Source organism: Dendrobates tinctorius, unplaced genomic scaffold (assembly GCF_039654945.1).
Source record: "Dendrobates tinctorius isolate UK_male_01 unplaced genomic scaffold, ASM3965494v1 ptg000046l, whole genome shotgun sequence".
Taxonomy (NCBI): Eukaryota; Metazoa; Chordata; class Amphibia; order Anura; family Dendrobatidae; genus Dendrobates; species Dendrobates tinctorius.
The window spans coordinates 63145387-63172440 of NW_027361714.1; the positions used below are offsets into that span (position 1 = coordinate 63145387).

General features: G+C 46.9%; 1 protein-coding gene across 1 annotated transcript in view; it reads right to left on the reverse strand.

Moving 5' to 3' along the window:
- LOC141089497 (G-protein coupled receptor family C group 6 member A-like) overlaps positions 1-26789 on the reverse strand; it is a 61246-nt gene extending 34457 nt beyond the window's left edge. The window contains exon 1 of the mRNA XM_073575950.1: positions 26587-26789. Coding sequence (XP_073432051.1) covers positions 26587-26771 — 185 coding nt within the window. The 5' untranslated portion in view covers positions 26772-26789. The remainder of the gene's footprint in view (positions 1-26586) is intronic.
- Positions 26790-27054: the final 265 nt, after the last annotated feature.

Sequence of the window (27054 nt, forward strand, 5' to 3'; positions counted from 1 at the left end):
GGACAATACCAAGAGCTTTCTAATGATCTTTTTACTCTTAGACCTGTGACGGGGACAAGGGGGCATCCTCTACGTCTGGAGGAAAGAAGGTTTAAGCATACTCACAGAAGCGGATTCTTTACTGTAAGAGCAGTGAGACTATGGAACTCTCTGCCATATGATGTTGTAATGAGTGATTCCCTACTAAAATTTAAGAATGGACTGGATGCCTTTCTTGAAAAGTATAATATTACAGGGTATATACACTAGTTTCCTTAATATTGCGTTGATCCAGGGAGCAAGTCTGATTGCCGTATGTGGAGTCAGGAAGGATTTTTTTTCCCCAATGTGAAGCTTACTTGTTGCCACATGGGTTTTTTTTGCCTTCCTCTGGATCAACATGTTAGGGCAAGTTAGGATAGGATATGGGTTGAACTAGATGGACTTAAAGTCTCCCTTCAACCTTAATAACTATGTTACTATATTTACCTTCCGGCATCCGGCGCTGCATTCCCGGGCCTCAGCGTTCCAAGTAATGCCTTGCGAGACCTGTGATGACGTTGGTCTCGCGTTACTATAGCGATCTCGCGAGACCGCTAGTGTCACGCGAGACTACGTCATCACAGGACCTTGCTGCAAAGCATTACTGGGAATGCTGAGGCCCGGGATGGCAGCGCGGGACGTCGGAAGGTAAATATATCCCGATTTTTTTATTTTTTATTCTTTTTTTTACAGGGGTATGGTACCCAGGGCCTGGAGGACAGTCTCCTCTCCTCCACACCGTGGGTACCAACCGCACATGAGACGCTTAACTTTGCGCATGGTGGGCATAGCCACATGCGGGTAGTAAGCGTTTCTCATGCATTCCTATGGGTGCGGAATCGCAGCAATTCTTTGCGATTCCGCACAAAAGAATGATCATGCTGCGATTTTTTCCGCGATGCGTTTCCGCCACGGAAAAAAGCGCAGCATTAGCACAGCATGTGCGGAATGCCATAGGAATGCATGGGGGGGCGTTCTGCATACGATTTTTAAATGTTTTCGCGCTGAAAATTGCGGCAAAAACGCTTAAAAATCGCATCGTGGGCACACAGCCTTAATCTGCACTAAAACTGCAGGTAAAACGCAGGTCATTTTACCTGCAGATTTAGCAAAATCTGCGTGGAAAATTCCACAGCAGAATCCGCACCGTGTGCACATAGCCTAAACCATTCTTATGCTGCTTATTGTTCAGTATTCTCTACTTTCCATTGTTTTCAGAATGTGTCTTTAAACTTTTGAGGGCCAGGGGTATTTATGTTTTTGCGTCTCTGTTTTTTCTCTCCTTTTTCTTAAAGCAATTTTTATTTTTCTGTCAATATGGCCATGTGAGGACTTGTTTTTTGTAGGACGAGTTGCACTTTGGAATTACACAATTGTTTTTTACCAAATAGTGTACTGGAAAATGGGAAAAAAAAATTAAAGTGAGATGAAATTGCAAAAAAGTGCAATTCTGTCCATGTTCAATAAATGATAAAACTGACCTTACATTTTGATTCTTCAGGTCATTATGAGTTTCTAGATACCAAACGTGTTGGTTCTTTTTATTTAACTGGTGGAAAAAAAAATCCAAATTTTGTTAAAAAAAAAGTGCCATTTTCTGAGACAAATATTTTATTTCTGTGTTAAAACACTTCTTCCTTCTCACACGAACCATCAGTTGTGAGATTTATATGGTTTATTAAATTTGCGAAGTGTCACCCTCCTCCTAGCGGGGGATGTGGGTTTGGGTAGTATGTTTATCATTTTCCGGGATCCGTAAAGTCTCTTTTTTTCAGAATCTGGGGCCTGGTGAGGGCTTATTTTGTGTCCTCCGATCTGATGTTTTATTGATATAATTTTGGTGTAGATATGATCTTTTGATCACCCGTTATTGCATTTTAACGCAATGTTGCGGTGACCAAAAAAAAGTAATTTGTGTTACGCCACTTACCGATCGGATTAATTCTTTTATATATTGATAGATTGGGTGATTCTGAATGCGGTGATACCAAATATGTGCATATTTGATTTTTTATTTTATTGCTTTATTTTGAATGAGGCAAATGGGGGGTGATTTAAACTTTTATAGCTTTAATTTTTTTTTTTTTTTAAACTTTTTTTCACTTTTAACCTGCTTCAATAGTCTCCATTGGAGACTTGAAGCTGTGATCATCTGATAGCCTGTGCTATAGACAGCAGGGCTGCAGCCCTGCTCTATGGAGCAGAAATGCTTACTTGCTATGAGCGCAAACCTTTGGGCAGCGCTCCTAGCAATATGGCTATGAAAACCACAGGTGTTATGAATGGGTCACCGAGGAGAAAAAAACCTAAAACAAGCTAAGCCCCAGAAAAACCAGAGAGGTTGGTAACTATGCAGATTGCAGATCCCTGATCCTAACCACACAACTAGCAGCAGCTGTGGAGCGTACCTACGATGAACCTAGATGCCTCGTCACGGCCGGAGGACTAAATAAGCCTAAAGCAAGAAAAGGGGAAAACTAACTGCCCCAGAGCAGACCCCAAAGGAATAGACAGCCCCCACACATGTATTGATGGTGATAAAAAGATGAAAAGACAAACACAGGCAGGAAAATAGGCTGAGCAAACGATGGGGCCCAAACTAACTAGTAAGGAGAGGAAAAGAAAGACTCTGTCTGCAATCTGCCCAAACCCTACAAAATAATGTCCAACACTTCTGATAACAAAATTAACCCTGAAGTCACTAGACTTCTCCCACTATATCAGCACTCTGAAATATTCTGAGACAGAGCAAAAAGAGGCCAACCTAATAAGGGACAAAAAGCATATTGGCAAATGCAGATAAATAAGAGTGGAAATTCAGCACAGCCTCAGCCGGGGTTGGCTGACCACACAAAAAACTGAATAGAACAACAAAATCAAGTGTGAACATTAGCAGAAAAACTTAGCTTGAGCTGACTGGAACAGAGCTGAGAACCAAGACCTGACAAGCAGAAGGAATCACCAGCACCAGAGTAGGGCGTCGGCTGTCTTAAATCCAATCTGAGATTCCTGAGGTCCAATCATCATCCTCATTATCAGGTGGCAGATCTCTACTGATTAAATTAGCCTCACTACCTTCTGTTACCACCAGAGGGAGCCTGGAAGGAGAACTCACAACTGGTAGACCAGAAAATGAACTCACAACACACAAGGGTTTGCTGCAGACCCCGGGTTGTCATGCCAACCCATCGGCGACCAGCGGTCTTGAGACACCGGTGTCGATGGGTGTGGTTTTCGACGCGCAACCGGCGCGTGCATGTTAAATGTCACGGGTAAACAGACACTGCATGTCATTGGCTGTTAAGAAGATCATTTGCATGAACATATCACTGGCATTAAATGACAACCTATCAGATACTTGTTTGCTGAGAAGTGAGAGACCTATTCTTCAGCATGTTGTTTTGTGTCCTTTTCCCCTTAGGAAAGCTACATATGTCACTATGGCCATTGCTTAGATTCTCTGCTTGCTGAAGCCTTGGTACTATCACCCGGAGCACTCTCTCTCCATCTTTCCTTCTCAGCAGTGCTCTGTCACTTGACTGTGAGATAACTCCATACCATCCCGCTAAGCTTCCTGCCCCAGACAGAGTCTTTGGGAAATTACTCCATCCAACATCTTTCCTTTGTTTCTATTTTGGATCACATTATATGTTGCCTCGGTCTCTACTCACTTTGGGGACATCCACTTCATGCGGCTTTGCTTTTTAGTCAGGCCACAGGTCTGCTGCAGGAGTGGGGGTGGAGAGGATGCCTTTGGAAACCACTGCTATTTTAAATGTATGTAAATGTATTCTTTTTATATATGTTTTCCTCCTGGAGGATGCAGTTTCTGCTAGTCAGGCATGACAGGCTTAACTGTAGGGCCAGACAATTGTTGGGGAGCAGTAATAGGGACCAGTTTGTGAGTTCCTGCTTTTAGTTAGGCGGTAGTTAGTGAGAGAGAAAGAAATAAAAAGGAAGATGAGGAAGGTGATTATCACCTGGTGTATGCGTATGAAGAGACCAGGAAGAGGTAGCCAGGGCAACAGAATTCCATTGATGGCACTGTTCTTCTTTAAGCAGGCAAGACTGAAGACCTACAGCAAGAGAATATTTGGAACTTCTCTAAGAGATTTTTTGGGAATGTGTAGTGTGGTTGAGATCTTGGAAGCTGCGGTCAGAGAGATAGAGTCAGCAAGGCTGATGCACGTTTAGTAAGATGACAGCCTGAGGTGCATCCTTAAGCGATTCCCAAGAAGTGTAACTCAGGTGTAGCATTCACTGTGAAAAGCATTGCTTTAATTAGCGCACACTGAGGAAGGATGAAGATTCTCAACATAACCTGCAATTATACAGAAATCTCTATTTCACCAACTGTGGCGCTGTCTACAACTATCTGGAATGTGCCTTTGTATTGTGTAGAAGAACATGGCAAGCTTATCTCCTTTACTCTCTGTATATAAGTTTAGTTGTCAAGAAAAAGGACTTTGCTTTCATGAGCTGGTGTGGTTTTCTTATCATGGGGTCCGTTGTGGCACAAAGCATGGCAGAGCTGAACTGAGAGGTATATGCAACAGAACTATGAATGCACACACTTCAAGTCAGGAATAGAGATGAGCGACTTTGCCTTTTTCGGGTCGAGTCGGGTTTCATGAAAACTGACTGTTGCAAAAGTCGGGTCGAACGCAATCGGCCGATTATCGTGAAAACTCGAAGGCCGACTGAAACACGAAACCAAATGCAAGTCAATGGGGAAGAAAAGTCGGCAGTGAGTGGAGTACAGGAAACACACCTACAGTGCCCATTTTAATGCCAAAAACATTAATTCTTATTACTTAAAGTTGTCAACCATAATTTACTTTATAATAATAGTTAGTGGCTGAAGTTGTGGGGGGTAGGGCTGGCTCTAGATTTTCGTGGGTCCAGGGCCAAAGAGTGTCACTGGGCTCCTTTAACACATGCCACAATTCATGATCCTCTGATATGGCAGAGAAATAGCGGTATAGTACAATGAAAAATACTTCACTTCTTACATCACATGACTGATATCCATTTTAAATTCTCCAATAGCTCCAAAAACGGACAGTATATTACTCCATATAGTATTATGGCCGCTGCATAGCACACCATACAGAGTAATGAGGCCCATATATTTCTCCATACAGAATCATTGATCCAATATAATGTTCGATACAGTATATGATGAGCTCCACATAATGCTACAGTATTTGTTGGTCCCCATGGATGAAGCTCCACTGTCTTATGGGCCCAAATAATGCTCCATATATAATGGGTCCCATTTCTAATGCTCCAGTGTATAATGGGCCCTGTAAATGCTGCTCCAGTGTCTGATGTCCCCCATTTGGAAAGCTCCAGCATATGATGGGCCTCACGGATGATGCTCTAGTGTACGATTGGTCCAAATAATGCTCCATATATAATCTGCCCCATTTACAATGCTCCAGTATATGATGGGCCCCATGGATGATGCTCCAGTGTCTTATGGGCCCAAATAATGCTCCATATATAATGGGCCCCATTTCTAATGCTCCAGTGTATAATGGGCCCTGTAAATGCTGCTCCAGTGTCTGATGTCCACCTTTGGAATGCTCCAGTGTATAGTGGGCCCCATATATCATTCTCCAGAGTATAGTGCGCCCCAAAAATTGCTCCCAACCTTTAAAACAATTAAATAAGTCTCCTCGCTAGGGAATCCCTTTACTCTGGACTCCTCGTCGTCCCCATTTTCCATCTCTCTGCACTTGGACTGTTTAGGCAGAGGGCGTACAGACGTGATGTCATCGCACTCTCTGACCAGAATGTCACTGTCAGGAAACGTGGAAGACGTCACGGCGGTGGAGCAGGGAGAGGTAAGTATTTCAACTTTGCAAGTGCTGTGATCCAGAGCAAGCAGGGGGGCCCACGGTGGTGTGTCTGACGGTGGGTGGGCCCTCCAGCAGAGACACATTTGCGTACTATGAGGGGCCCTGTGCCAGTGCTGTCGTCCATGAGTATGCCCCCCCCACCTGCTCAAGGAACCTGCACTTTCATTTGCACTTTCCTCTTTGTCACCGTGTAAGGTGGTATAGTATGCGGGAAGGGGAATCTGAGTTTCATCAAGGTCAGATTCTGGCTCAGTACACTGCGAGGACAATGTAGTGATCTGAGTGAATGTACCAGCAGAAAAATCTAGCAGTGGCTGTGCATCAGTGCACTCCATGTCAGATTCATCTTGGACTGGGGAATTCATGATTTGACTTGATAACCCAGGCATTGTATGTGAAAAGAGCTCCATGGAGTAATCTGTAGTGTGGCCTGCCGCATCCTTTACTTTTGGTAGGGGTGACGGACACAAGGAAAGGTGTTGTTCCTGACCAGGAGCCTCCACTGACGACTCAGTGCTTTTATTTTTTGAAACTTCAGAAGAGGAGGCGATAGAGTTGGAGGCTGTGTCAGCAATGTAAGCCAAAATTTGTTCCTGAAGCTCCGTCTTTAAAAGCGGTTTACCTACTCCGAGAAAAGGGAGCCTTCGAGGCCTTGTGGAGCCATTTGATGATGCAGGCTCAACACCTCCTGCCTTAGGTGCTATTGTGCTATTGCCACTACCAGCAGATGCACCACCAACACCATCAGTACCAGCTGGCAACCCCCGCCCACTTCCACGGCCTCTTCCACCTTACTTCCTCATTTTTGGGAAAATGTACCCAAAATACCACAAGCTATATGGTACTGTAAAACAAGGTACAAGGTGTATATAGTATTGGGGAGAATTTGGATATTCCTAGAGATTTTAGGAGGCTGAACTATTATCTCCGGCCCACTATAGACTACACCTCAATTTAACAGGCTGAAATTGGCTGGTTTATGAGAAGGTACAAGGTGTATATAGTATTGTGGAGAATTTGAATCTCCCTAGAGATTTTGGGAGGCTGAACTATTATCTCAGGCCCACTATAGATTACACCTCAATTTAACAGGCTGAAATTGGCTGGTGTGTAAGAAGGTACAAGGTGTATATAGTATAGGGGAGAATTTGAATCTCCCTAGAGATTTTAGGAGGCTGAACTATTATATCAGGCCCACTATAGATTACACCTCAATTTAACAGGCTGAAATTGGCTGGTGTATGACAAAGTACAAGGTGTTTATGGGTCGCCCCTCACACCCGTGGCAGCCGGGGACTCGGTACCGGGCCGGTGTCAGGGGGATGTGTCACAGCAGCGGTGATCCGGTCCGTGGCCCTGGGCGACCAATATCAATGGCGGTGATGTCAATAGTGTTATAGCTTAGCTGAATAGCTTGTGATGCCACCCGTGGTGTTTGGCAAGTAAGATGTTGAGCCAACGCTGCATGCAGATCCACTGGGACTGATGGTGTGGTGCAGCAAAGATGGTGTAGCTCCCCACAGGTGGAGCTGTAGTTCAAGGGCAGTGTGGGTGCAATGGATGAGGAGAGGCGCAGAATGGTATAGATGCTGGTACCCAGATGTAGCAGTGCTGAATGTGTTAGCGATGAATGAATGGACGACACCAGGGCTTGTAGTTTCAAAGCTTTACTCACAGTTCGTGGTACCCACTGGTGCCCGCCTCCGTGCCGTGTCCTCCGGGGTAGAGACTCAATCAACCTCCCGGGCATGTCAGGGTTCTCCTCTCCAGCACTCCGCCAACATGTGCCTTTCATGAACGACTCCTCTATTGCGCCTTTTAATGTGAAGAGCTACAGTACCGTAGTCCTCTGGAATTCCTCCTGTCAGATGTTCCTAGAATCTTACTTGTATGACAGACAGCTGTAGCCTCTATCGGGGACTCCTCTCAGAGTCCTGGCTCGCAAATCGGTTGCTGTTGTGTCCCAAGTCTTGGATGGAGTAGTGCATTTACAGCCAACTACTCCACCGGTGTCTGCTGCAGAACCATAAGTGTCCATACAACCTCGGGGACCAGGCCCCGGCCTTGCGCTGAGAACCAATAGGCAGGGTTCCTCTTCCAACCCACAACTCCTCTCTGTTCTCCTACTCCTTTGTTCCTCGCTGTTCCTTCTCCCTCTTATGGAAGCTTAGGTTGCAGGTCTACGTCTTTCTCCTTCTCTTCTCTTTCCCATGCCAGCTGTCTCAGATCACTGAGGCAGCTGCAGCACTCTTTCTAAACTGAACTCAAACTGAACTCAAAACTAACTTCAGAACTGAACTCCTCTCGCCTGACCTCCCGTCAGACTGACCTTCTGTCAGCCTGCTCTCCTTCTCTGGGACTCACCCCTGACTGACCTACAATTCTCAACTTTCCCTCTCTTTTATACTAACTTCACCCACCTCCCAGCACATCTCATGTTATGAAGCAGGGTTCCACGAAGGGTGCTCTGCTACCCCCAGCCTGAAGCTGCTAGGCGGACCTACTGCACTATCCTGTGTGTGGGATGCAGATGTTGGAGCGTGGAAAGGAGTTCCCAACTTACCTAGGCGGTGGGGCACTACACCTTAGGAGAATGTGCAGTACCTCTGTGGCGACTGAGCCTCAGGGGCACCACATACCCCCCGTTAAACACAGCACGTCCGCGGGCTGCAAGATAACAAAGTAGACAGCAAAGAAACATGCAAAAATTTTGTAATGCATAACAACTTTTCTTATACTAATCTTCCTAGTATAGGAGGTACTCATCTTGAATGTTACAAACAATTCTATCTTAGATTCTAAATAAAATGTTTAATTCTAAGTGCAATTCTCAATTCAAAGTGCTATTCTCTGTAACACATTTTCTCTCATTTTTCTCTCTCTCTAGTACACATTTATTTTTCTACTTTCACTGTCTCTTCTAGACGCAAGACGCTGACCACAAGTACCTGGTCCGTCACCTGTCTACTTTCAATTCTTTATTCATAGCACTCATCTCTATATCAGACATTCCTAATTCTTCTATAAAAGCCATTTCTCAGTTACTAATACTCAATAAACACATTATCAAATACTTCACAGTAAAACATTCAACAGTTATTCTTGTAAGGTGCTGGACACTGCTCTCAGCCGGGATCTCTTGCAGTGTCCTTTGAGGTAGACATCATCTTCAAAAAGTGTCCAAGCAAAAACATTATCTTCGCAAAGAGTCTCTAAATGTAAAACCAAGAGAGGGCACCTAAAGAGGTGCAACTAATTATTAGTAAGAGTTTTTGGATCACTCCAAGTTCATGATCGCTAGTTCAAATTGTGAAAACGCTGCCATTGCAAAAACTAGGCAACAAAAGTGCTACCAGAAAAACAAAACATGATATCAAAAACAACAAAGCACAACTGGTGCAAACAAACCCTCCTGGGTAACGAGATTTGAAAAGTGTTTTAACGGTTACCAGATTCCAAGTAGTTGTTGGCAATCCTCAAGTACTCCTCTTCCCACGGTTTTAAGCCAGGGATCTTTGGTTTGGGCTGCCAGACTGGAGGTGATACAAGAGCAGCCTGGTTCCTAGAATCAGGTACCTGAGCAGTCTGAGTGGTAATGGTGGGTGGAGGGGCAGCAACAGGTCTCTTTGGCTTGTACCTTTCGATAAACTCCTCCGGAATATGGCGGATATTCAGGGCGTGCCACCCCCGGAGTCCTTCATGCCTGGTGAAGGTCACATACTCCCCAGGCTGCAGGTCTCTATCAGGATGCCCCCTCCTCAGATGGGGCTCGACGTCCCGCCGGTTAAAGAACAGGTCGCTGATTCTTTCGGGGTCCGCAATAAATCCGAACCCCTTCTCTCGGTTTGCATTCAGCACCTGACCCCATCCAGCTGCATCCCAGGGACCATGATGCCCAGCATGGGCCCTCTCCTTCCGGGCCAGATCCAGGCCCAGCACAGCCTGCTTTCTCTGCTCCCTCTCCCGATATTCCGCTGCCAGCTGTCGAATGGTGTCCCGACATCCTGCCCAACTCTCTTTTCTCCCGCTCCTCCCGGGACCTGCTCTCACCCACAGCACCAGCATCCCGGTCCCAGACCAGATCCAGGACGACCTGGCCAGCCGCTGCAACTGCGGTACACCCCAGGGCCTTCCCAGGTGGAGGAACATCCGACATACCTGGGGCCTCCTGGCGGTGCGGTCTCTGCTCCGGTGCAGGTGGTGATGGAGTGGATGGTGGCTCCGGATCCGCAGAGGTCTCTGTGGGGACCTGCGCAACCGCGTCGGGTCCGGGCGGGAGCTCCGCTTCCACTCCCGGGTCCTCCGGTAACTCCTTCGGGCAGGCGGCACCCAGCCGCAAAGTCAGGGTAGATGTGTAGATCAGCGCTGCCCGGGAACAGTTCGGTGTGGTAGCGGCAGGTACCAATGGAAGGGGTACCGCTGATGTAGGCCCCGCCGGGGCACGCTGCCATCTCAGCTTCTCCAAGTCTTCCTTCCTCAGCTGCAGACTGGCTGTCAATTCAGCTATTTCAGTTTCTAGTTGCTGGCGGTTCATTCCGGAGTTTGGGTTGGAGCCGTCAGCCATGGCGCCAGGGAGATTCGTTTCCCCGCGCTCCGCAGGCCTCCTTCCCTCACTCTCCAAAATGGCGTTCTCGCGTTCTTCCTGCCTTGGCCCATTTCCCGCCACTGACTTCTTCTGCCCCTCCTTCCGAGGGCGGCGTCTTCTTCCAGCACCTCCATACCAAGCGAGGATGCGTACCCCTCGGGGGGGTGGGCCATGTATCTGTCACATAGCAATTCAGGCAGGGAAGGCCCAATAATCTTCGCGGTCTTTTCTTAGGACCTCCCATCTCTTCACGCCCTTCTTCTCCATGCCAGCGGCCATTTCTAATGTCCATTTTACAGTCTATTAAATTTGGTTTTCTGCACATTTTCACAAGCACAAAGTCTCACAAATGTCAGGCACACAGAACCCGATGACATCAGGTCTCGTCATCCTGTTCGTGATGCCAAAATTGGGTCGCCCCTCATACCCAGGGCAGCGGGATACTCGGTACCGGGCCGGTGTCAGGGGGATGTGTCACAACAGCGGTGATCCGGTCTGTGGCCCTGGGCGTCCAATATCAATGGCGGTGATGTCAATAGTGTTATAGCTTAGATGAATAGTTCGTGACGCCACCCGTGGTGTTTGGCAAGTAAGATGTTGAGCCAACGCTGCATGCAGATCCACTGGGACTGATGGTGTGATGCAGCAAAGATGGTGTAGCTCCCCACAGGTGGAGCTGTAGTCCCAGGGCAGTGTGGGTGCAATGGATGAGGAGATGCGCAGAATGGTATAGATGCTGGTACCCAGATGTAGCGGTGCTGAAGGTGTTAGCGACGAATGAATGGAGGACACCAGGGCTTGTAGTTTCAAAGCTTTACTCACAGTTCGTGGTACCCACTGGTGCCCGCCTCCGTGCCGTGTCCTCCGGGGTGGAGACTCAGTCAACCTCCCGGGCAAGTCAGGGTTCTCCTCTCCAACACTCCGCCAACATGTGCCTTTCCTGAACGACTCCTCTATTGCGCCTTTTAATGTGAAGAGTAGAGTTGAGCGACTTTTGGTTTTTTAGGGTCGCGTTTCGTTTCGTGAAACCCGACTTTTCCAAAAGTCGGGTCGAGCAAGATCGTCCGATTATAGGGAAAAGTCGGGGTCGTCCCGAAACACGAAACCCAATGTAAGTCAATGGGGAATAAAAGTCGGCAGTGAGAGGAGGACAGGAAACACACCTACAGTGCCCATTTGAATGCCAAAAGCATCAATTCTTCTTACTTAAGCTTGTCAACCTTAATTAGCTTCATAATACAAGTTACGCACTGAAAATGGGGGTTATTTGGCTAAAATTGTGGGGGGGGGGGCTGGCTGCAGGTTTTCATGTGCCCTGGGCGAAAGAGCGCCCCTTTAACACATACCACAACTCATCATCCTCCGATACGGCAGAGAAATAGCGGTATAGTACAATGAAAAATACCTCACTTTTTACATCTCATGACGAGGCCCATCTATTTCTCCATACAAAATCATTGGTCCCATATAATGTTTGAAACAGTATATGATGAGCTCCACATAATGCTACAGTATATGTTGGTCCTAATGGATGAAGCTCCACTGTCTTATGGGCCCAAATAATGCTCCAAACATAATGGGCCCCATTTCTAATGCTCTAGTGTATAATGGGCCCTGTAAATGCTGCTCCAGTGTCTGATGTCCACCTTTGGAATGTTCCAGTGTATGGTGGGCCCCATCTATCTTTCTCCAGAGTATAGTGCTCCCCAAAAATTGCTGTCCCAACATTGAAAACAATCAAATAAGTCTCCTCGCTAGGGAATCCCTGTACTTGTCTGGACTCCTCGTCGTCCCCATCTTCCATCTCACTGCACAGTATTTCAACTTTGCAAGTGCTGTGATCCTGAGCAAGCAGGGGGGGCCCACTCGTTGGCGACGGCTCTGGCACAGGGCCCCTGATAGTACGGTGGTGTGTCTGATGGCGGGTGGGCCGAACCTGCACTTTCATCTGCAGCTTCCTCTTTGTCACCGTGTAAGATGGAACTGTATATGGGAAGGGTAACCTGAGTTTCATCAGGGTCAGATTCAGGTCGTGTAGCGTGCGAGGGGAATGTAGTGGTCTGGGTCAATGTACCAGCAGATTCATCGAGCAGTGGCTGGGCATCAGTGCACTTGTGTCGCCCCCAGGAGTACGGTCGCCACAGTGGCATTACCTTCTTCCTAGGGAGTGTGATGTCATGCTTGGGAGCAACGAACGATCTATCTAGCAGATTAACTGATTGGGCGGCGTTATTCCCACGAGTCATGACCCTCCAAACAGCGTTCATGAAGGCAAAGTGTTTGTTTTACGTGGGCAGTATGGTTGCAAAGCTGAACCTTAAAGGAATGTCCAGAAGGGCACCACCAGGAGTGGAGCCTACGGTTAAATTCGACTCCACCTGGGAAACCTCAACCATGCCAGCTACAGAACAGACGCACACATTGCAAGCTTAATTCCGTTAACGAACGAGACTCCGTCATGCCCCGCGGTCCGAGTCTGGCTTACTAGAGGGACACGTGAGGCTCTGGCACATGAGATTGGCCAATAACTGGTGTGTCATGCCCTTACATGTCCGTGGCTGCATGTGCGCTACACTGAAAAGGCCAGCGTTTGTCGCTTACAGGTGCAGATAACCCGCTGAACAACGTTGGTGATGGGGATCACTGATTACAATTATTACCCGCGAACAATGATTTCCCAGTAAGTGCAGGTCAACCGCAGTTCCGGAATTAGGCCTAACCGTCATTCCTGAAAAAATGAAAAACTTACGTGTGCAAACCACAGGTGCTGTAGCTTGCTTAACAGCTCGCCAGCCGTTCTCACGCCCAGTATGGATTACACGTGATTGCACAAAGGTGAGAAAGGGTACCGTATCCCCAGATAACATGTATGGATAGCGTACACATTCAAAATATATGTCTATACATCAGGAGGCAGGCTCAGACGGTGTTAGGCCCAGTATGGATTGCACGTGATTGCACAAAGGTTAGAAAGGGTACCGTATCCCCAGATAACATGTATGGATAGCGTACACATTCAAAATATATGTCTATACATCAGGAGGCAGGAAGACGGTGTTAGGCCCAGTATGGATTGCACGTGATTGCACAAAGGTTAGAAAGGGTACCGTTTCCCCGGATAACATGTATGGATAGCGTACACATTCAAAATATATGTCTATACATCAGGAGGCAGGCTCAGACGGTGTTAGGCCCAGTATGGATTGCACGTGATTGCACAAAGGTTAGAAAGGGTACCGTATCCCCAGATAGCATGTATGGATAGCGTACACATTCAAAATATATGTCTATACATCAGGAGGCAGGCTCAGACGGTGTTAGGCCCAGTATGGATTGCACGTATTTGCACAAAGGTTAGAAAGGGTACCGTTTCCCCGGATAACATGTATGGATAGCGTACACATTCAAAATATATGTCTATACATCAGGAGGCAGGCTCAGACGGTGTTAGGCCCAGTATGGATTGGACGTGATTGCACAAAGGTTAGAAAGGGTACCGTATCCCCAGATAACATGTATGGATAGCGTACACATTCAAAATATATGTCTATACATCAGGAGGCAGGCTCAGACGGTGTCAGGCACAGTATGGATTGCACGTGATTGCAGAAAGGTTAGAAAGGGTACCGTATCCCCAGATAACATGTATGGATAGCGTACACATTCAAAATATATGTCTATACATCAGGAGGCAGGCTCAGATGGTGTTAGGCCCAGTATTGATTGCACGTGATTGCACAAAGGTTAGAAAGGGTACCGTTTCCCCGGATAACATGTATGGATAGCGTACACATTCAAAATATATGTCTATACATCAGGAGGCAGGCTCAGACGGTGTTAGGCCCAGTATGGATTGCACGTGATTGCACAAAGGTTAGAAAGGGTACCGTATCCCCAGATAACATGTATGGATAGCGTACACATTCAAAATATATGTCTATACATCAGGAGGCAGGCTCAGACGGTGTCAGGCACAGTATGGATTGCACGTGATTGCAGAAAGGTTAGAAAGGGTACCGTATCCCCAGATAACATGTATGGATAGCGTACACATTCAAAATATATTTCTATACATCAGGAGGCAGGCTCAGATGGTGTTAGGCCCAGTATGGATTGCACGTGATTGCACAAAGGTTAGAAAGGGTACCGTTTCCCCGGATAACATGTATGGATAGCGTACACATTCAAAATATATGTCTATACATCAGGAGGCAGGCTCAGACGGTGTTAGGCCCAGTATGGATTGCACGTGATTGCACAAAGGTTAGAAAGGGTACCGTATCCCCAGATAACATGTATGGATAGCGTACACATTCAAAATATATGTCTATACATCAGGAGGCAGGAAGATGGTGTTAGGCCCAGTATGGATTGCACGTGATTGCAGAAAGGTTAGAAAGGGTACCGTATCCCCAGATAACATGTATGGATAGCGTACACATTCAAAATATATGTCTATACATCAGGAGGCAGGCTCAGACGGTGTCAGGCACAGTATGGATTTGACGGCCCAGACTACACAGCGGAGGAGCAGGGAGAGGTAAAGATTGCAAATGCTGGGGCCCTGCCCAAGCAAGGGGGGCCCACTCGTGGGCGTCGGTACTGGCACTGGGCCCCTCATAGTATGGCGGTGTGTCTGACGGCGGGTGTGCACCACCACCGTCAGAGACACTTGATTGCACTATGAAGGACCCTGTGCCAGTGCCCGCGCCCAAGAGTCGGCCTACCCACCTGTCCAGGGCAACGGCACTCGCACGGTGTCGTGCGCTAGGTGGTGACCCCGGCCATGGGGGGGGAGGCAGCACAGTTAGGGAGTTTTAGAAAGTGGCATATGTTGATGTTGGACATTCAGCTGATGCAAAAGGTGAAATAGGTCAAGTCCCAGGAAGAGGTGGACCAAAGCAAGCCATTTTTCTGTCACCCTATGTGTCATCAGGGGAAGGTGGGACAAAATCCTTGGAAACCCATGCGTGGTTCATTTTAATGAAGGTTAGATCATCCACATTTTGGGTTGACAGACGGGTCCTTTTTTCTGTCAGGATTGATCCAGCTGCACTGAAGACTCTTTCCGATAGCACACTTGCAGCTGGGCAAGCGAGCTCCTGTAAGGCATATTGGGCCAATTCAGGCCAGGTGTCCAGTTTAGCGGCCCAATAGTCAAAGGGGAATGACCTGTGTGGGAGAACATCGATATGGGAGGAAAGTAGTTTGTAACCATAGTTGACAACTGCTGTCTCCTGTCACTTTCCATCGATGCAGTATTACCAGTTGTGTGAGCGGTACTTGAAAAATCAGTCCACAACATTGTCATGAAACCCCTGTCTCCAACGCCACTTCTGCTGTGTGCACCACGAACACCTCTGCCAAGCTGCCCCCGGCCAGGACGGCTCGTGTGAGAACCATCACCGCTGCTGTGTGCTGGGAATGCCTCAAGCAACCGATTTACCAGAGTTGCTTGTTTATTAGCCAATATTAGGTCAAGGTTCTCCTGTGGCATGATGTTTTGTAATTTGCCTTTATAGCGTGGATCCAGGATGCTGGCCAACCAGTAGTCGTCATCGTTCATCATTTTGGCAATGCGTGGGTCCCTTTTTAGGATCTGCAAGACATAATCTGACATGTGGGCCAATGTTCCCGGTGTCAATGATGCACTGCGAGTGCTGGTTGGAGGAGCACTTTCTGGCAAATCCACATCCCTCCAGTCTCGCACAAACCCTGTACCAGACCTTGCCACGCCAACATTTTCACTTGCCCCACGAGATGCATCCTCCTCCCCTAAGTAATCATCCCCATCATCATCCTCCTCCTCCTCTTCTTCCTCCACCTCATCCAGGAGAGGTCCCTGAGCAGACAATGGCTGAATGTCATCAAGGATTCCCTCCTCCTCTTCCTCCTCATCAACATTGGCTGCAGACGCCTGCTCCTTAAGGTGCGTCAAAGTTTGCATGAGCAGACGCATAAGTGGGATGCTCATGCTTAGGATGGCGTCGTCTGCGCTTACCAGCCGTGTGCATTCCTCAAAACACTGAAGGACTTTACAGAGGTCTTTCAGCTTCGACCACTGCACACCTGTCGAAGCTGAAAGACCTGTCAACTCCATGTCTGCTCTCAAAGTGCCTGGCCGTGTATCCTCCCACAAATGCATTATGGCCTGCCTCTGCTCGCACAGCCGCTCCACCATGTGCAGGGTGGAGTTCCACCTTGTTGCAATGTCGATAATGAGTCGGTGGTTGGGAAGGTGGAGCAATCGCTGCAGCTTCTGGATACGAACGGAGTGTACAGGCAACCGGCGGATGTGCGCGCACAGTCTTCGCACCTTCTGGAGCAGGGCTGTTAACTCCGGATAATTTTTGAGGAAGCACTGCACCACCAGGTTCAAGGTGTGAGCCAAGCAAGGTATATGGCTGAGTTTTGAAAGGGCTATGGCTGCCACAAAATTACGGCCGTTATCACTAACTACCTTGCCTGCCTCAAGATGTACACTGCCCTGCCATGACTCAGTTTGTCGCTTCAAGTACTCGGCCAGCACCTCGGCGGTGTGTCTGTTGCCCAAACACATCATCTGCAACACAGCCTGCTGACGCTTTCCACTAGCTGCTCGATAGGGTGACACATCGTGTGCAACAGTGGCAGCTGCAGATGGAGTGCTCGTACGACTGCGCTCTGTGGACGAGCTTTCGCTTCTGGAGGAGGAGGAGGAGGGTCGAACGCCTACAGCCAACTGTTTCCTATATCGTGGGCTAGGCAGCACTTTCCCACCACCGCTGTCCCCTGTGAACCCTGCATCCACCACATTAACCCAGTGCGCAGTGATGGACACGTAACGACCCTGGCCATGCCGACTGGACCATGCATCAGTTGTGAGGTGCACCTTTCCGCTCACTGACTGCTTGAGTGCATGGACAATGCGGTCTTTCACATGATGGTGGAGGGCTGGGATGGCTTTGCGAGAGAAGAAGTGGCGACTGGGTAGGTCATAGCGTGGTACTGCATAGGCCATGAGTTCACGGAAAGCTGTGCTTTCCACCAACCGAAAGGGCATCATCTCAAACGAGATCAGTTTGGCAATGTGGGCGTTCAAACCCAGTGTATGCGGATGAGAGACTGAGTACTTTCTTGACCTACTCATAGTGTCTGGGAGGGTGAGCTGGACTTGAGAGCTGCATATGGTGGAAGTAGCGGTGGACAGGGCGGACTGAGAGAGGGTTGATGATGGTGATGGAGTTGGTGTTCTTTCTGATGGCCTAGAATCAGTCTTTCGTTGATATAACAGTGGGATTCCCTGACTGCTGTGGCCTTGCAACGACACCTCAACATTTGCTGCTGTGCTAACCGGTGGGCTTACAGTGGGGGAAACAATGTAGCGTTGCTGACTACCTTCGTTGTGATCAGTTGCACATGTGGCACTTGAGGTTTGGTGTTGTGTCCACGCTTGCAAGTGCATGCTGGTTAAATGTCTAAGCATGCAACTGGTATTCAAATTTTTCAGATTTTTCCCTCGGCTAAAGGTCTTTGCGCACTTCTTACAGATAACCTTGGCCTGATCATGAGGATTTTGTTCAAAAAAGTGCCACACTGCACTCTTCCTACTTTGGCAGACATTTTGCGGCCTAGCACGCTGTGATCTTTTGACCTTCTGGACAAGCTGTCCAGCAACTCTTTTGATGTTTGGAACCTGTCTTTGGAGTGCTCCGGGCCTGCCAGATAACAGCTGTTGCGATGTCGATGTCTGCTGTGGATGCTCCTCATCTGAGCTATTGGAAGCAGCACCCTCTTCCCCCAATGGATGCCAATCTGGGTCAACAACTGGGTCATCCATCACCTCCTCTTCTATGTCATGTGCACTTTCCTCTGTGTCACCGTGTATGGTGGTATAGTGTGCGGGAAGGGGCACCTGAGTCTCATCAGGGTCAGAATCTGGCTCTGTACACTGCGAGGACAATGTAGTGCTCTGAGTGAATGTACCAGCACAATCATCCATCAGCGGCTGTGCATCAGTGCACTCCATGTCAGATTCATCTTGGCCTAGGTAATTCACCATTTGACTTGATAATCCAGGCATGGTATGTGAAAACAGCTCCATGGAGTAATCAGTAGTATGGCCTGCGTCATCCTTCAATCTTGGTTGGGGTGAAGGACACAAGGAAAGGTGTGGTTCATGAACATGAGCCTCCAATGACGACTCAGTGCTTTTACTTTTTACAACTGAAGAAGAGGAGGCGATAGAGCTGGAGGCTGAGTCAGCAATGTAAGACAAAACTTTTTCCTGATGCTCTGGCTTTAAAAGCGGTTTGCCAACTCCTAGAAAACTAAGCGTTCGAGGCCTTATGTAGCCAGACGATGACTCAGGCTCAACACCTCCTGCATTCGGTCCTATTTTGCTCTTGCCACTACCATCAGATCCACCACCAACACCATCATTACCAGCTGACAACCCCCACCCAATTCCACGGCCTCTTCCACCAGCCTTCCTCATTTTTGGTAGAAATGTAGACAAAATCCAACAAACTATATAGTAATGTAAAACAAGGTACAAGGTGTCTATAGGACAGGGGAGATTTTGAATTTCTGCAGACACTTGTGGACACTGGACACTTTTGGATTGTGTGAGGCCCACTGATATCTGAGCGCTATGTCACAGGCTCGATGGCACAGCTGTGACAAAAGTGACGAGAGGATAAGGGAGATTTTGAATTTCTGCACACACTTGTGGACACTGGACACTTTTGGATTGTATGAGGCCCAATGAATATCTGAGCGCTATGTGACAGGCTCGATGGCACAGCTGTGACCAAAGTGACTAGAGGATAAGGGAGATTTTGAATTTCTGCACACACTTATGGACACTGGACACTTTTGGATTGTGTGAGGCCCAATGAATATCTGAGCGCTATGGGACAGGCTCGATGGCACAGCTGTGACCAAAGTGACTAGAGGATAAGGGAGATTTTGAATTTCTGCAGACACTTGTGAACACTGGACACTTTTGGATTGTGTGAGGCCCAATGAATATCTGAGAGCTATGTGACAGGCTCGATGGCACAGCTGTGACCAAAGTGACTAGAGGATAAGGGAGATTTTGAATTTCTGCAGACACTTGTGGACACTGGACACTTTTGGATTGTGTGAGGCCCAATGAATATCTGAGCACTATGTGACAGGCTCGATGGCACAGCTGTGACCAAAGTGACTAGAGGATAAGGGAGATTTTGAATTTCTGCACACACTTGTGGACACTGGACACTTTTGGATTGTGTGAGGCCCAATGAATATCTGAGCGCTATGTGACAGGCTCGATGTCACAGCTGTGACAAAAGTGACTAGAGGATAAGGGAGATTGGATTGCTTTTAAAAAAGCAGTTTGCAGAGCAGTGGGTAAACAGCAATGCCAACCTGTCAGGAAGCCTTAAAAGGCAGCCCAACAACCAACACCACTGATACACCACAATATAGCCTCCCCTTGCACTGCACACACAGTGACTGGTGTGTTGTGCAGGCCAAATCGCTAGCAGCAGAAGCAGTTTTTTTTTCTTCTCAGCAGGACAAAAAAAAAAAAATTGGGATTGCTTTTAAAAAAGCAGTTTGCGGAGCAGTGGGTAAACAGCAATGCAGGAATGTCAGGAAGCCTTAGAAGGCAGCCCAACAACCAACACCACTGATACACCACTATATAGCCTCCCCTTGCACTGCACACACAGTGACTGGTGTGTTGTACAGGCCAAATCGCTAGCAGCAGAAGCAGTTTTTTTTTCTTCTCAGCAGGACAAAAAAAAAAAATTGGGATTGCTTTTAAAAAAGCAGTTTGCAGAGCAGTGGGTAAACAGCAATGCAGGAATGTCAGGAAGCCTTAGAAGGCAGCCCAACAACCAACACCACTGATACACCACTATATAGCCTCCCCTTGCACTGCACACACAGTGACTGGTGTGTTGTGCAGGCCAAATCGCTAGCAGCAGAAGCAGTTTTTTGGTCTTCTTCCCTGCCTAACGCTCTCCCTACAGAATCAGCAGCAACCTCTCCCTATTCTGAGATCGGCAGAAGTAAGATGGTGGTCGGCGTGCACGCCCTTTAATTCCCCCTGTGACGCCCACCAAAGCAAGCCAATCACTTGCATGCCCTTCTGAATGATGGTGGTGACCCCTGCCTATGTCATCACGTTGCCCACAGTGTCCGTGGATCCTGATTGGCTGAAAAAGAGCGCAAAAAAACTTTTGAAACGCGACTTTGGCGCGTAAGTCGCCGACCTCGTGGCCGACCTCATCCTAGGGTCGGGTTTCGTTTCATGAAACCCGACTTTGCTAAAAGTCGGCGACTTTTGAAATTTTTCGACCCGTTTCGCTCAACTCTAGTGAAGAGCTCCAGTACCGTAGTTCTCTGGAATTCCACCTGTCAGATGTTCCTAGAACCTTACTTGTATGACAGACAGCTGTAGCCTCTATCGGGGACTCCTCTCAGAGTCCTGGCTCGCAAATCGGTTGCTGTTGTGTCCCAAGTCTTGGATGGGAGTAGTGCATTTACAGCCAACTACTCCACCGGTGTCTGCTGCAGAACCATAAGTGTCCATACAACCTCGGGGACCGGGCCCCGGCCTTGCACTGTGAACCTATAGGCAGGGTTCCTCTTCCAACCCACAACTCCTCTCTGTTCTCCTACTCCTTCGTTCCGCGCTGTTCCTTCTCCCTCTTATGGAAGCTTAGGTTGCAGGTCTACGTCTTTCTCCTTCTCTTCTCTTTCCCGTGCCAGCTGGCTCAGATCACTGAGGCAGCTGCACCACTCTTTCTAAACTGAACTCAAACTGAACTCAAAACTAACTTCAGAACTGAACTCCTCTCGCCTGACCTCCCGTCAGACTGACCTTCTGTCAGCCTGCTCTCCTTCTCTGGGACTCACCCCAGACTGACCTACAATTCTCAACTTTCCCTCTCTTTTATACTAACTCCACCCACCTCCCAGCACATCTCGTGTTACAAAGCAGGGTTCCACAAAGGGTGCTCTGCTACCCCCAGCCTGAAGCTGCTAGGCAGATCTACTGAACTATCCTGTGTGTGGGATGCAGGTGTTGCAGCGTGGAAAGGAGTTCCAAACTTACCTAGGCGGTGGGGCACTACACATTAGGAGAAGGTGCAGTACCTCTGTGGCGACTGAGCCTCAGGGGCACCACATTTATATATTATTGGGGAGAATTGGAAGCTCCCTAGAGATTTTAGTAGGCTGAACTATGATCTCAGGCCCACTATAGATTACACCTCAATTTAACAGGCTGAAATAGGCTGGTGTATGACAAGGTACAAGGTGTATATAGTATTGGGGAGAATTTGAATCTCCCTAGAGATTTTAGGAGGCTGACAATGATGCTCTCTGTCCAAGTATGACAGCAGGCAGCCTAGTAAGCAGGACTGCTGCACACAAAAGTGTGGAAAAATGAACGTTTGGTAACTGTGCAGAAAAGAGGAAGAAAAGTATTTTTGCTTTTATAAAAGGAGTTTGCACAGCAGTGTGCAAACAGCAATCCAGCTATCAGGGAGCCTTATAAGGCAGCCTAATAACCAACAGAGCTGATGCACAAAAATATATCCTCCCTTGTCACTGCACACAAACTGTTGTGCTGTACAGTGAAAATCGCTACCAGCAGAAGCAGTTTTTTTTCTTCTTCCCTGCCTAGTGCTCTCCCTTATTCAGAATCAGCAGCTGCAACCTCTCCCTAATGCTAAGATCAGCAGACGTAAGATGGCGGTCGGCGTACCTGCCCTTTTATAGCCCCTGTGATGCCACACAAAGCAAGCCAACCACTTGTATGCCCTTCTCAAAGATGGTGGTGACCGCTGCCCATGTCATCGCGTTGCCAACAGTTTGCGTCCTCCATCATTGGTTGAAAAGGGGCGCTGGAAGCTTCATTCGAAACGCGACTTTGGCACTCTTGTCGCCGACCTCATGGCCGACCTCACGCTGTGGTCGGGTTTCGTTTCATGAAACCCGACTTTAGCGAAAGTCGACGACTTATGAATTTGACCGACCCGTTTCGCTCAACTCTAGTCAGGACCCCATTTTTCTGTAGCAAACCAAGGCGTTGAAGATGAGTATCACACCCATGGCTACTGCCCCATGCCACATTACACAGGCAAGACCCTATCTGACCCATGACAGGAACCTTTCTGCTGTCCCTTCACTTTATCCCTTCCCACTCTGGGCTAGTCTCAACTATTAGCCCTATCTCTCCCTATTAACTTCCTGCTGCTGGGCAGAATGCAACCCCATCACATAATAATGCAAATAAACACACAAATATCCTAATGCATTTCAGCAATACACATGTCTTCAAGGTGAATCGTGGACAACATTTCCACTTTTTCAGAGGAGGTCGCCCAATTAAAATCTATTGAGTAGTTTGAAAAATTAAATTGTTTAAACTTACTTATATTTCACCATTGAACTGATTTCAGATCCGATTGCATGGTCCTGTAAATTTAGCTTCTCATGACATTCCTACACAATAAGGCCTGCTTCAAACATCCTGATATTACTGGCACAGGAAAAACCAGTACCAGTGACTTGGCTTTGAGTAGTGCCATAGCCCCCGACATGTAGAACAGGGAAACAGCCCTGCGTCACATGAAACATCGCCTGATCATGAATAGGATGTGGGGAACACCAAGGACATACCGATCTCTCAGAGGTGGTAGTAGCCCCGTCTTTATCTGCCCTGAGGATTCTCTCCCAGGCCCATTCATTGCTGAAGAAGGGTTCATCCTACTCTCTTCCCTCTCAGATAACACCAACTGCACACCAGTAATGTTGCTCCTCCATTTTGAGGAACGTGACCCTGGTTCCAGCAGTCAACTCTTGAAGCCTTTGCAGCAAGTGTTTCATCCCTACTAATCGCTGGTTGAACGAGATGTGATGATGGGCACCAAAATCTTCTATGAACCCCCCATCTCCAGTGCCAGTTGTACATAAGAACCTCCCCCCAGAATGCCAACTATCGGTGCCTTGCCGCTAGCGGGCCCACTAGCATTTCTCCAACCATGTTCCTGCCTCACCTCCTTGTCTCATCCAATCAGCCTAGGCCCTGAAGTCTGATCACCAGTTCCTGAATCCTGCAAAATGTATCTGATATGAACAGCAATGCACAAAGTTAGCCCTTACAAGGACTGTTAACATGACGGTTCAGCTTCAGCACCAATATCTACACTACAAGACTCTGATTCATTAATCTGTGCACACACATGCCTGACAAGCACTCTTTCCCCCCAATAACAACTGTCACAGAGCTGTGCAATGGCATCAGTGTGCCGAGCCTGGTGGTGCCTGTCCTTTTATAACCACTGATGATGTCACACGGCCAGCCAAGCAAAGTAATGCCACTACCAAGATGGCTACAGTATTAAAATGACTAACAGGCAATCCTTGCATGCTTATTGGCTGTGTAACAGGTTCCTAACAAGCCGGCCGGGGATTCGAGTTTTAAATCAAGCACATCCAAACACCCAGGTACCTGAGTGGTATTTGAGTATCACCGAGCAAGTTCGCTTGTTCCTAATGCTTAAGTGTGAAATTTGCAGTAACTCTGCAGCACAACATATAGCACAATCAGCCATTAAAGATTATTGACATGAGGTGGAAATAGTTATTTTAGCCTCTATTTATATAGAACTGGTAGTGCTATATAAATAGATGCAAACTTTTTACTGCTGTTCAAAGGAAGTGTTAAAAAATGCAGTTATTTTTATTTATATCAAGTATACAAAGTCAGAACAATAAAACCACTGAGAGATAAAACAAACACTATTGGCCATGTTGTCACACTGTAATAGATTATAACTCTGATAGAAACTGATATTGACCAAAGATTGATGAAAATCTGATTAAAAACACTGATGAAATTCGGACCCTTTTTTGTGTGTGAGAAAAATCATAGACCTCTGAGCGAGCCATTGTAGTGTGATCCCTTGTGCTCATGTGAATGTTACTTTAGTAGGATGTGGCTATGTGGCTATATTGTAATTTTTCCACTAAATGGCAATTTGGTCTACCCTAGATTTTTTTTTTTGCCTTGATTTGAGTTTTGAAGGAATAATATGTTCATCTACATCAACAACACAAAGTAAGTATGCAAATATCAATTATTTAACACAGCAAAAATCATAACGTGACAGCAGAAAACATTATGCTGTATTTAGGGTGTGCTCAGACGTCCATATAAATCAGTCCGAGATCAGACTACAATGTGTGGATTGGCTGTGGGTCTCCCTAGCTTAGCACTACAACTTCATCGAAATTCTTAGGTCATTTACTTCAACTGTGGTTAATGCACTAATTGCATCTCATATAAGAGGTGAACTGTGCATTTGGTTCCCTCATAACACAAGCCGCGAAACAGAGATTCCAGATTTTACTAATATGTATTCCTATTATTACATATTACACCTATCAGCACTACAAACAAGAAGGGACAAAGGACAAAAAGAAAATGGCAGTCACTCCTAGCTATTCTCATCTAAAGCATGGGATCTAAAGAGAAACCTTTCTCCTTGTGCAGAGTGAAATGCCTGACATGCCAGTTTGAGGAGACTTACAAGCCATGCATGCATGGAAATTAGATATGCAAATTGCCTTTACAGAGAGGAAGAGTGATCCTATAAGTCACTACCGAACCTTTAATGAGCCTTGCGAATAAAGGCCCTTTTACATTTAGCGATGCACCAGCAATCCGACCCGGTCAGGATCGCTGGTGCATCGCTAAATGATCGCTAGTGAGCTGCCACACAGGCAGACCTCACAGCGATGCAGCAGCGATGCAGCAGCGACGCAGCGCACGATACTCACCTTTCACACACAGCGATGAAGACGTCCTTCCGCCCGCCGCCACGCGTCGCTCGTCTCACACAGCAGGAAGTCCCAGCAGGAAGCTGACGACGAGAAATAGAGCCGCCCGATCTCGCGCGATCAGCGACGGACAGCGGGGGAGCCGGTCGGAGGTAAGTATCACACATAACAATATTGCTAGCGATATCGCTATGTGTAAAACCCCCTTAAGTCAAGCAAGGCTCATTAAAGAGTTGATAGTGACTTTTAGGATTGCTACTTCCAATAGGAGGCACTTGAGTTCCTGTCATCTTCAGAGAGGAAATATGCTCCTAAAATTAAACATGGCTAATACTCATCTGTCCCATATCACTCATTTTCTCATTGGGTCCTGTTTGCAATGACTGTGTTTCACCTATCCACTGCATATGGCCCACTCAGGTTAGGTAAACATTATATGACTGTTTCTTTGAAGATGGCACCTACCAAATTTTAGCCCAAAGATTTACTGATGCTATCTGCTAAGGCCTCTTTCACACTTCAGTTTTTTGTGTCAGTTAAAATCCGCCAAAAAGGTGGAAAAGCGGATCCGTTCCTAACTGATGTGAACGGATGCCACAGGATCCGTTTTGTGACGGATCCGCAGAATGCAGAATTTTAAAGGAACAGCTGGAGAGCGAGAGAGAGAGAGAGAGAACTTTTTTTGTCCACCAGAAAGGATTTCAGGGTTAATTTTCTCCCTGACTTCCTTTCTCCGGGCATGCGCAATTGAAAATGCGGATCCAACAACGGAAAAAACGTTGCATGGTCCGTCGAAGTATGCCGGCGGACGAAAAAAATTTGGCGGATCCTCAAAAAAACGGATCCAACGGATGGCCATCCGTCAAGATCCGCCAATAATGCAACTCAATGGGGAAAAAAAAGGATCCGCAAAAAAAAATGGCGGATCCGTTTTTTTTCAAAACCTGGCGGATTTTGACTGATGGTCAAAAACGGAAGTGTGAAAGAGGCCTAAGGAAGCCCGGCATTTTATAATTTACATATAAAAATTTGTAGATTGTGAACCCTTTTCAGGCAGGGTCCTCTCTCCTCCTGTACTAGTCGGTGACTAGTTTTGTTCAAGATTATTGTACTTGTTTTGTGTTAACTATACCCCTCTTCAAATGTAAAGTGCCATGGAATAAATGGTGCTATAATAATAATAAATGCAAGTATGATGATGAATTTATGATGTATGCAAAACTTATGAATTAAGAAAAAAACAATTATATTACTATTTTTTAGAAAACAAAACACATTACCACCGGTACTAACCTGTTACACACGAAACTATTATTTTCCGTTTTCTCCAATAAATTTGATACCCCTTGATGAATAGGAAATAGTCCTCCAATTACAATGTCCCCTGGTAAATAAGCTGCAGCATGTTTCTTGTTCTCGCATGTCTGTATCGGTGTCCAGCAGAGTCCAACAGAAATAATATAAAGTAGCAATGTCATGATCTCTCCGTCTGTCCACCAACCTGTTAGTGTATCCTCTTTAGTTCTATTCAATAACAACTCATTCTGGTTTTTCCTCTTTAAACAATGGAGTGCATTCAACAGTTTACAAAAAATAGTATGAGCATTACCTGAGGCATTAACTAAAAGAAATCCAGACAGGCATCATTTTTGGCATATTAGAACGATAATAACAGTTTAGGAAAGTCCATTCCTGTTTTAGCAACACTGTAAGATTTCCTCAGGTCACTGTAAGTGATGTCACTGTGCTGTTACACACTTC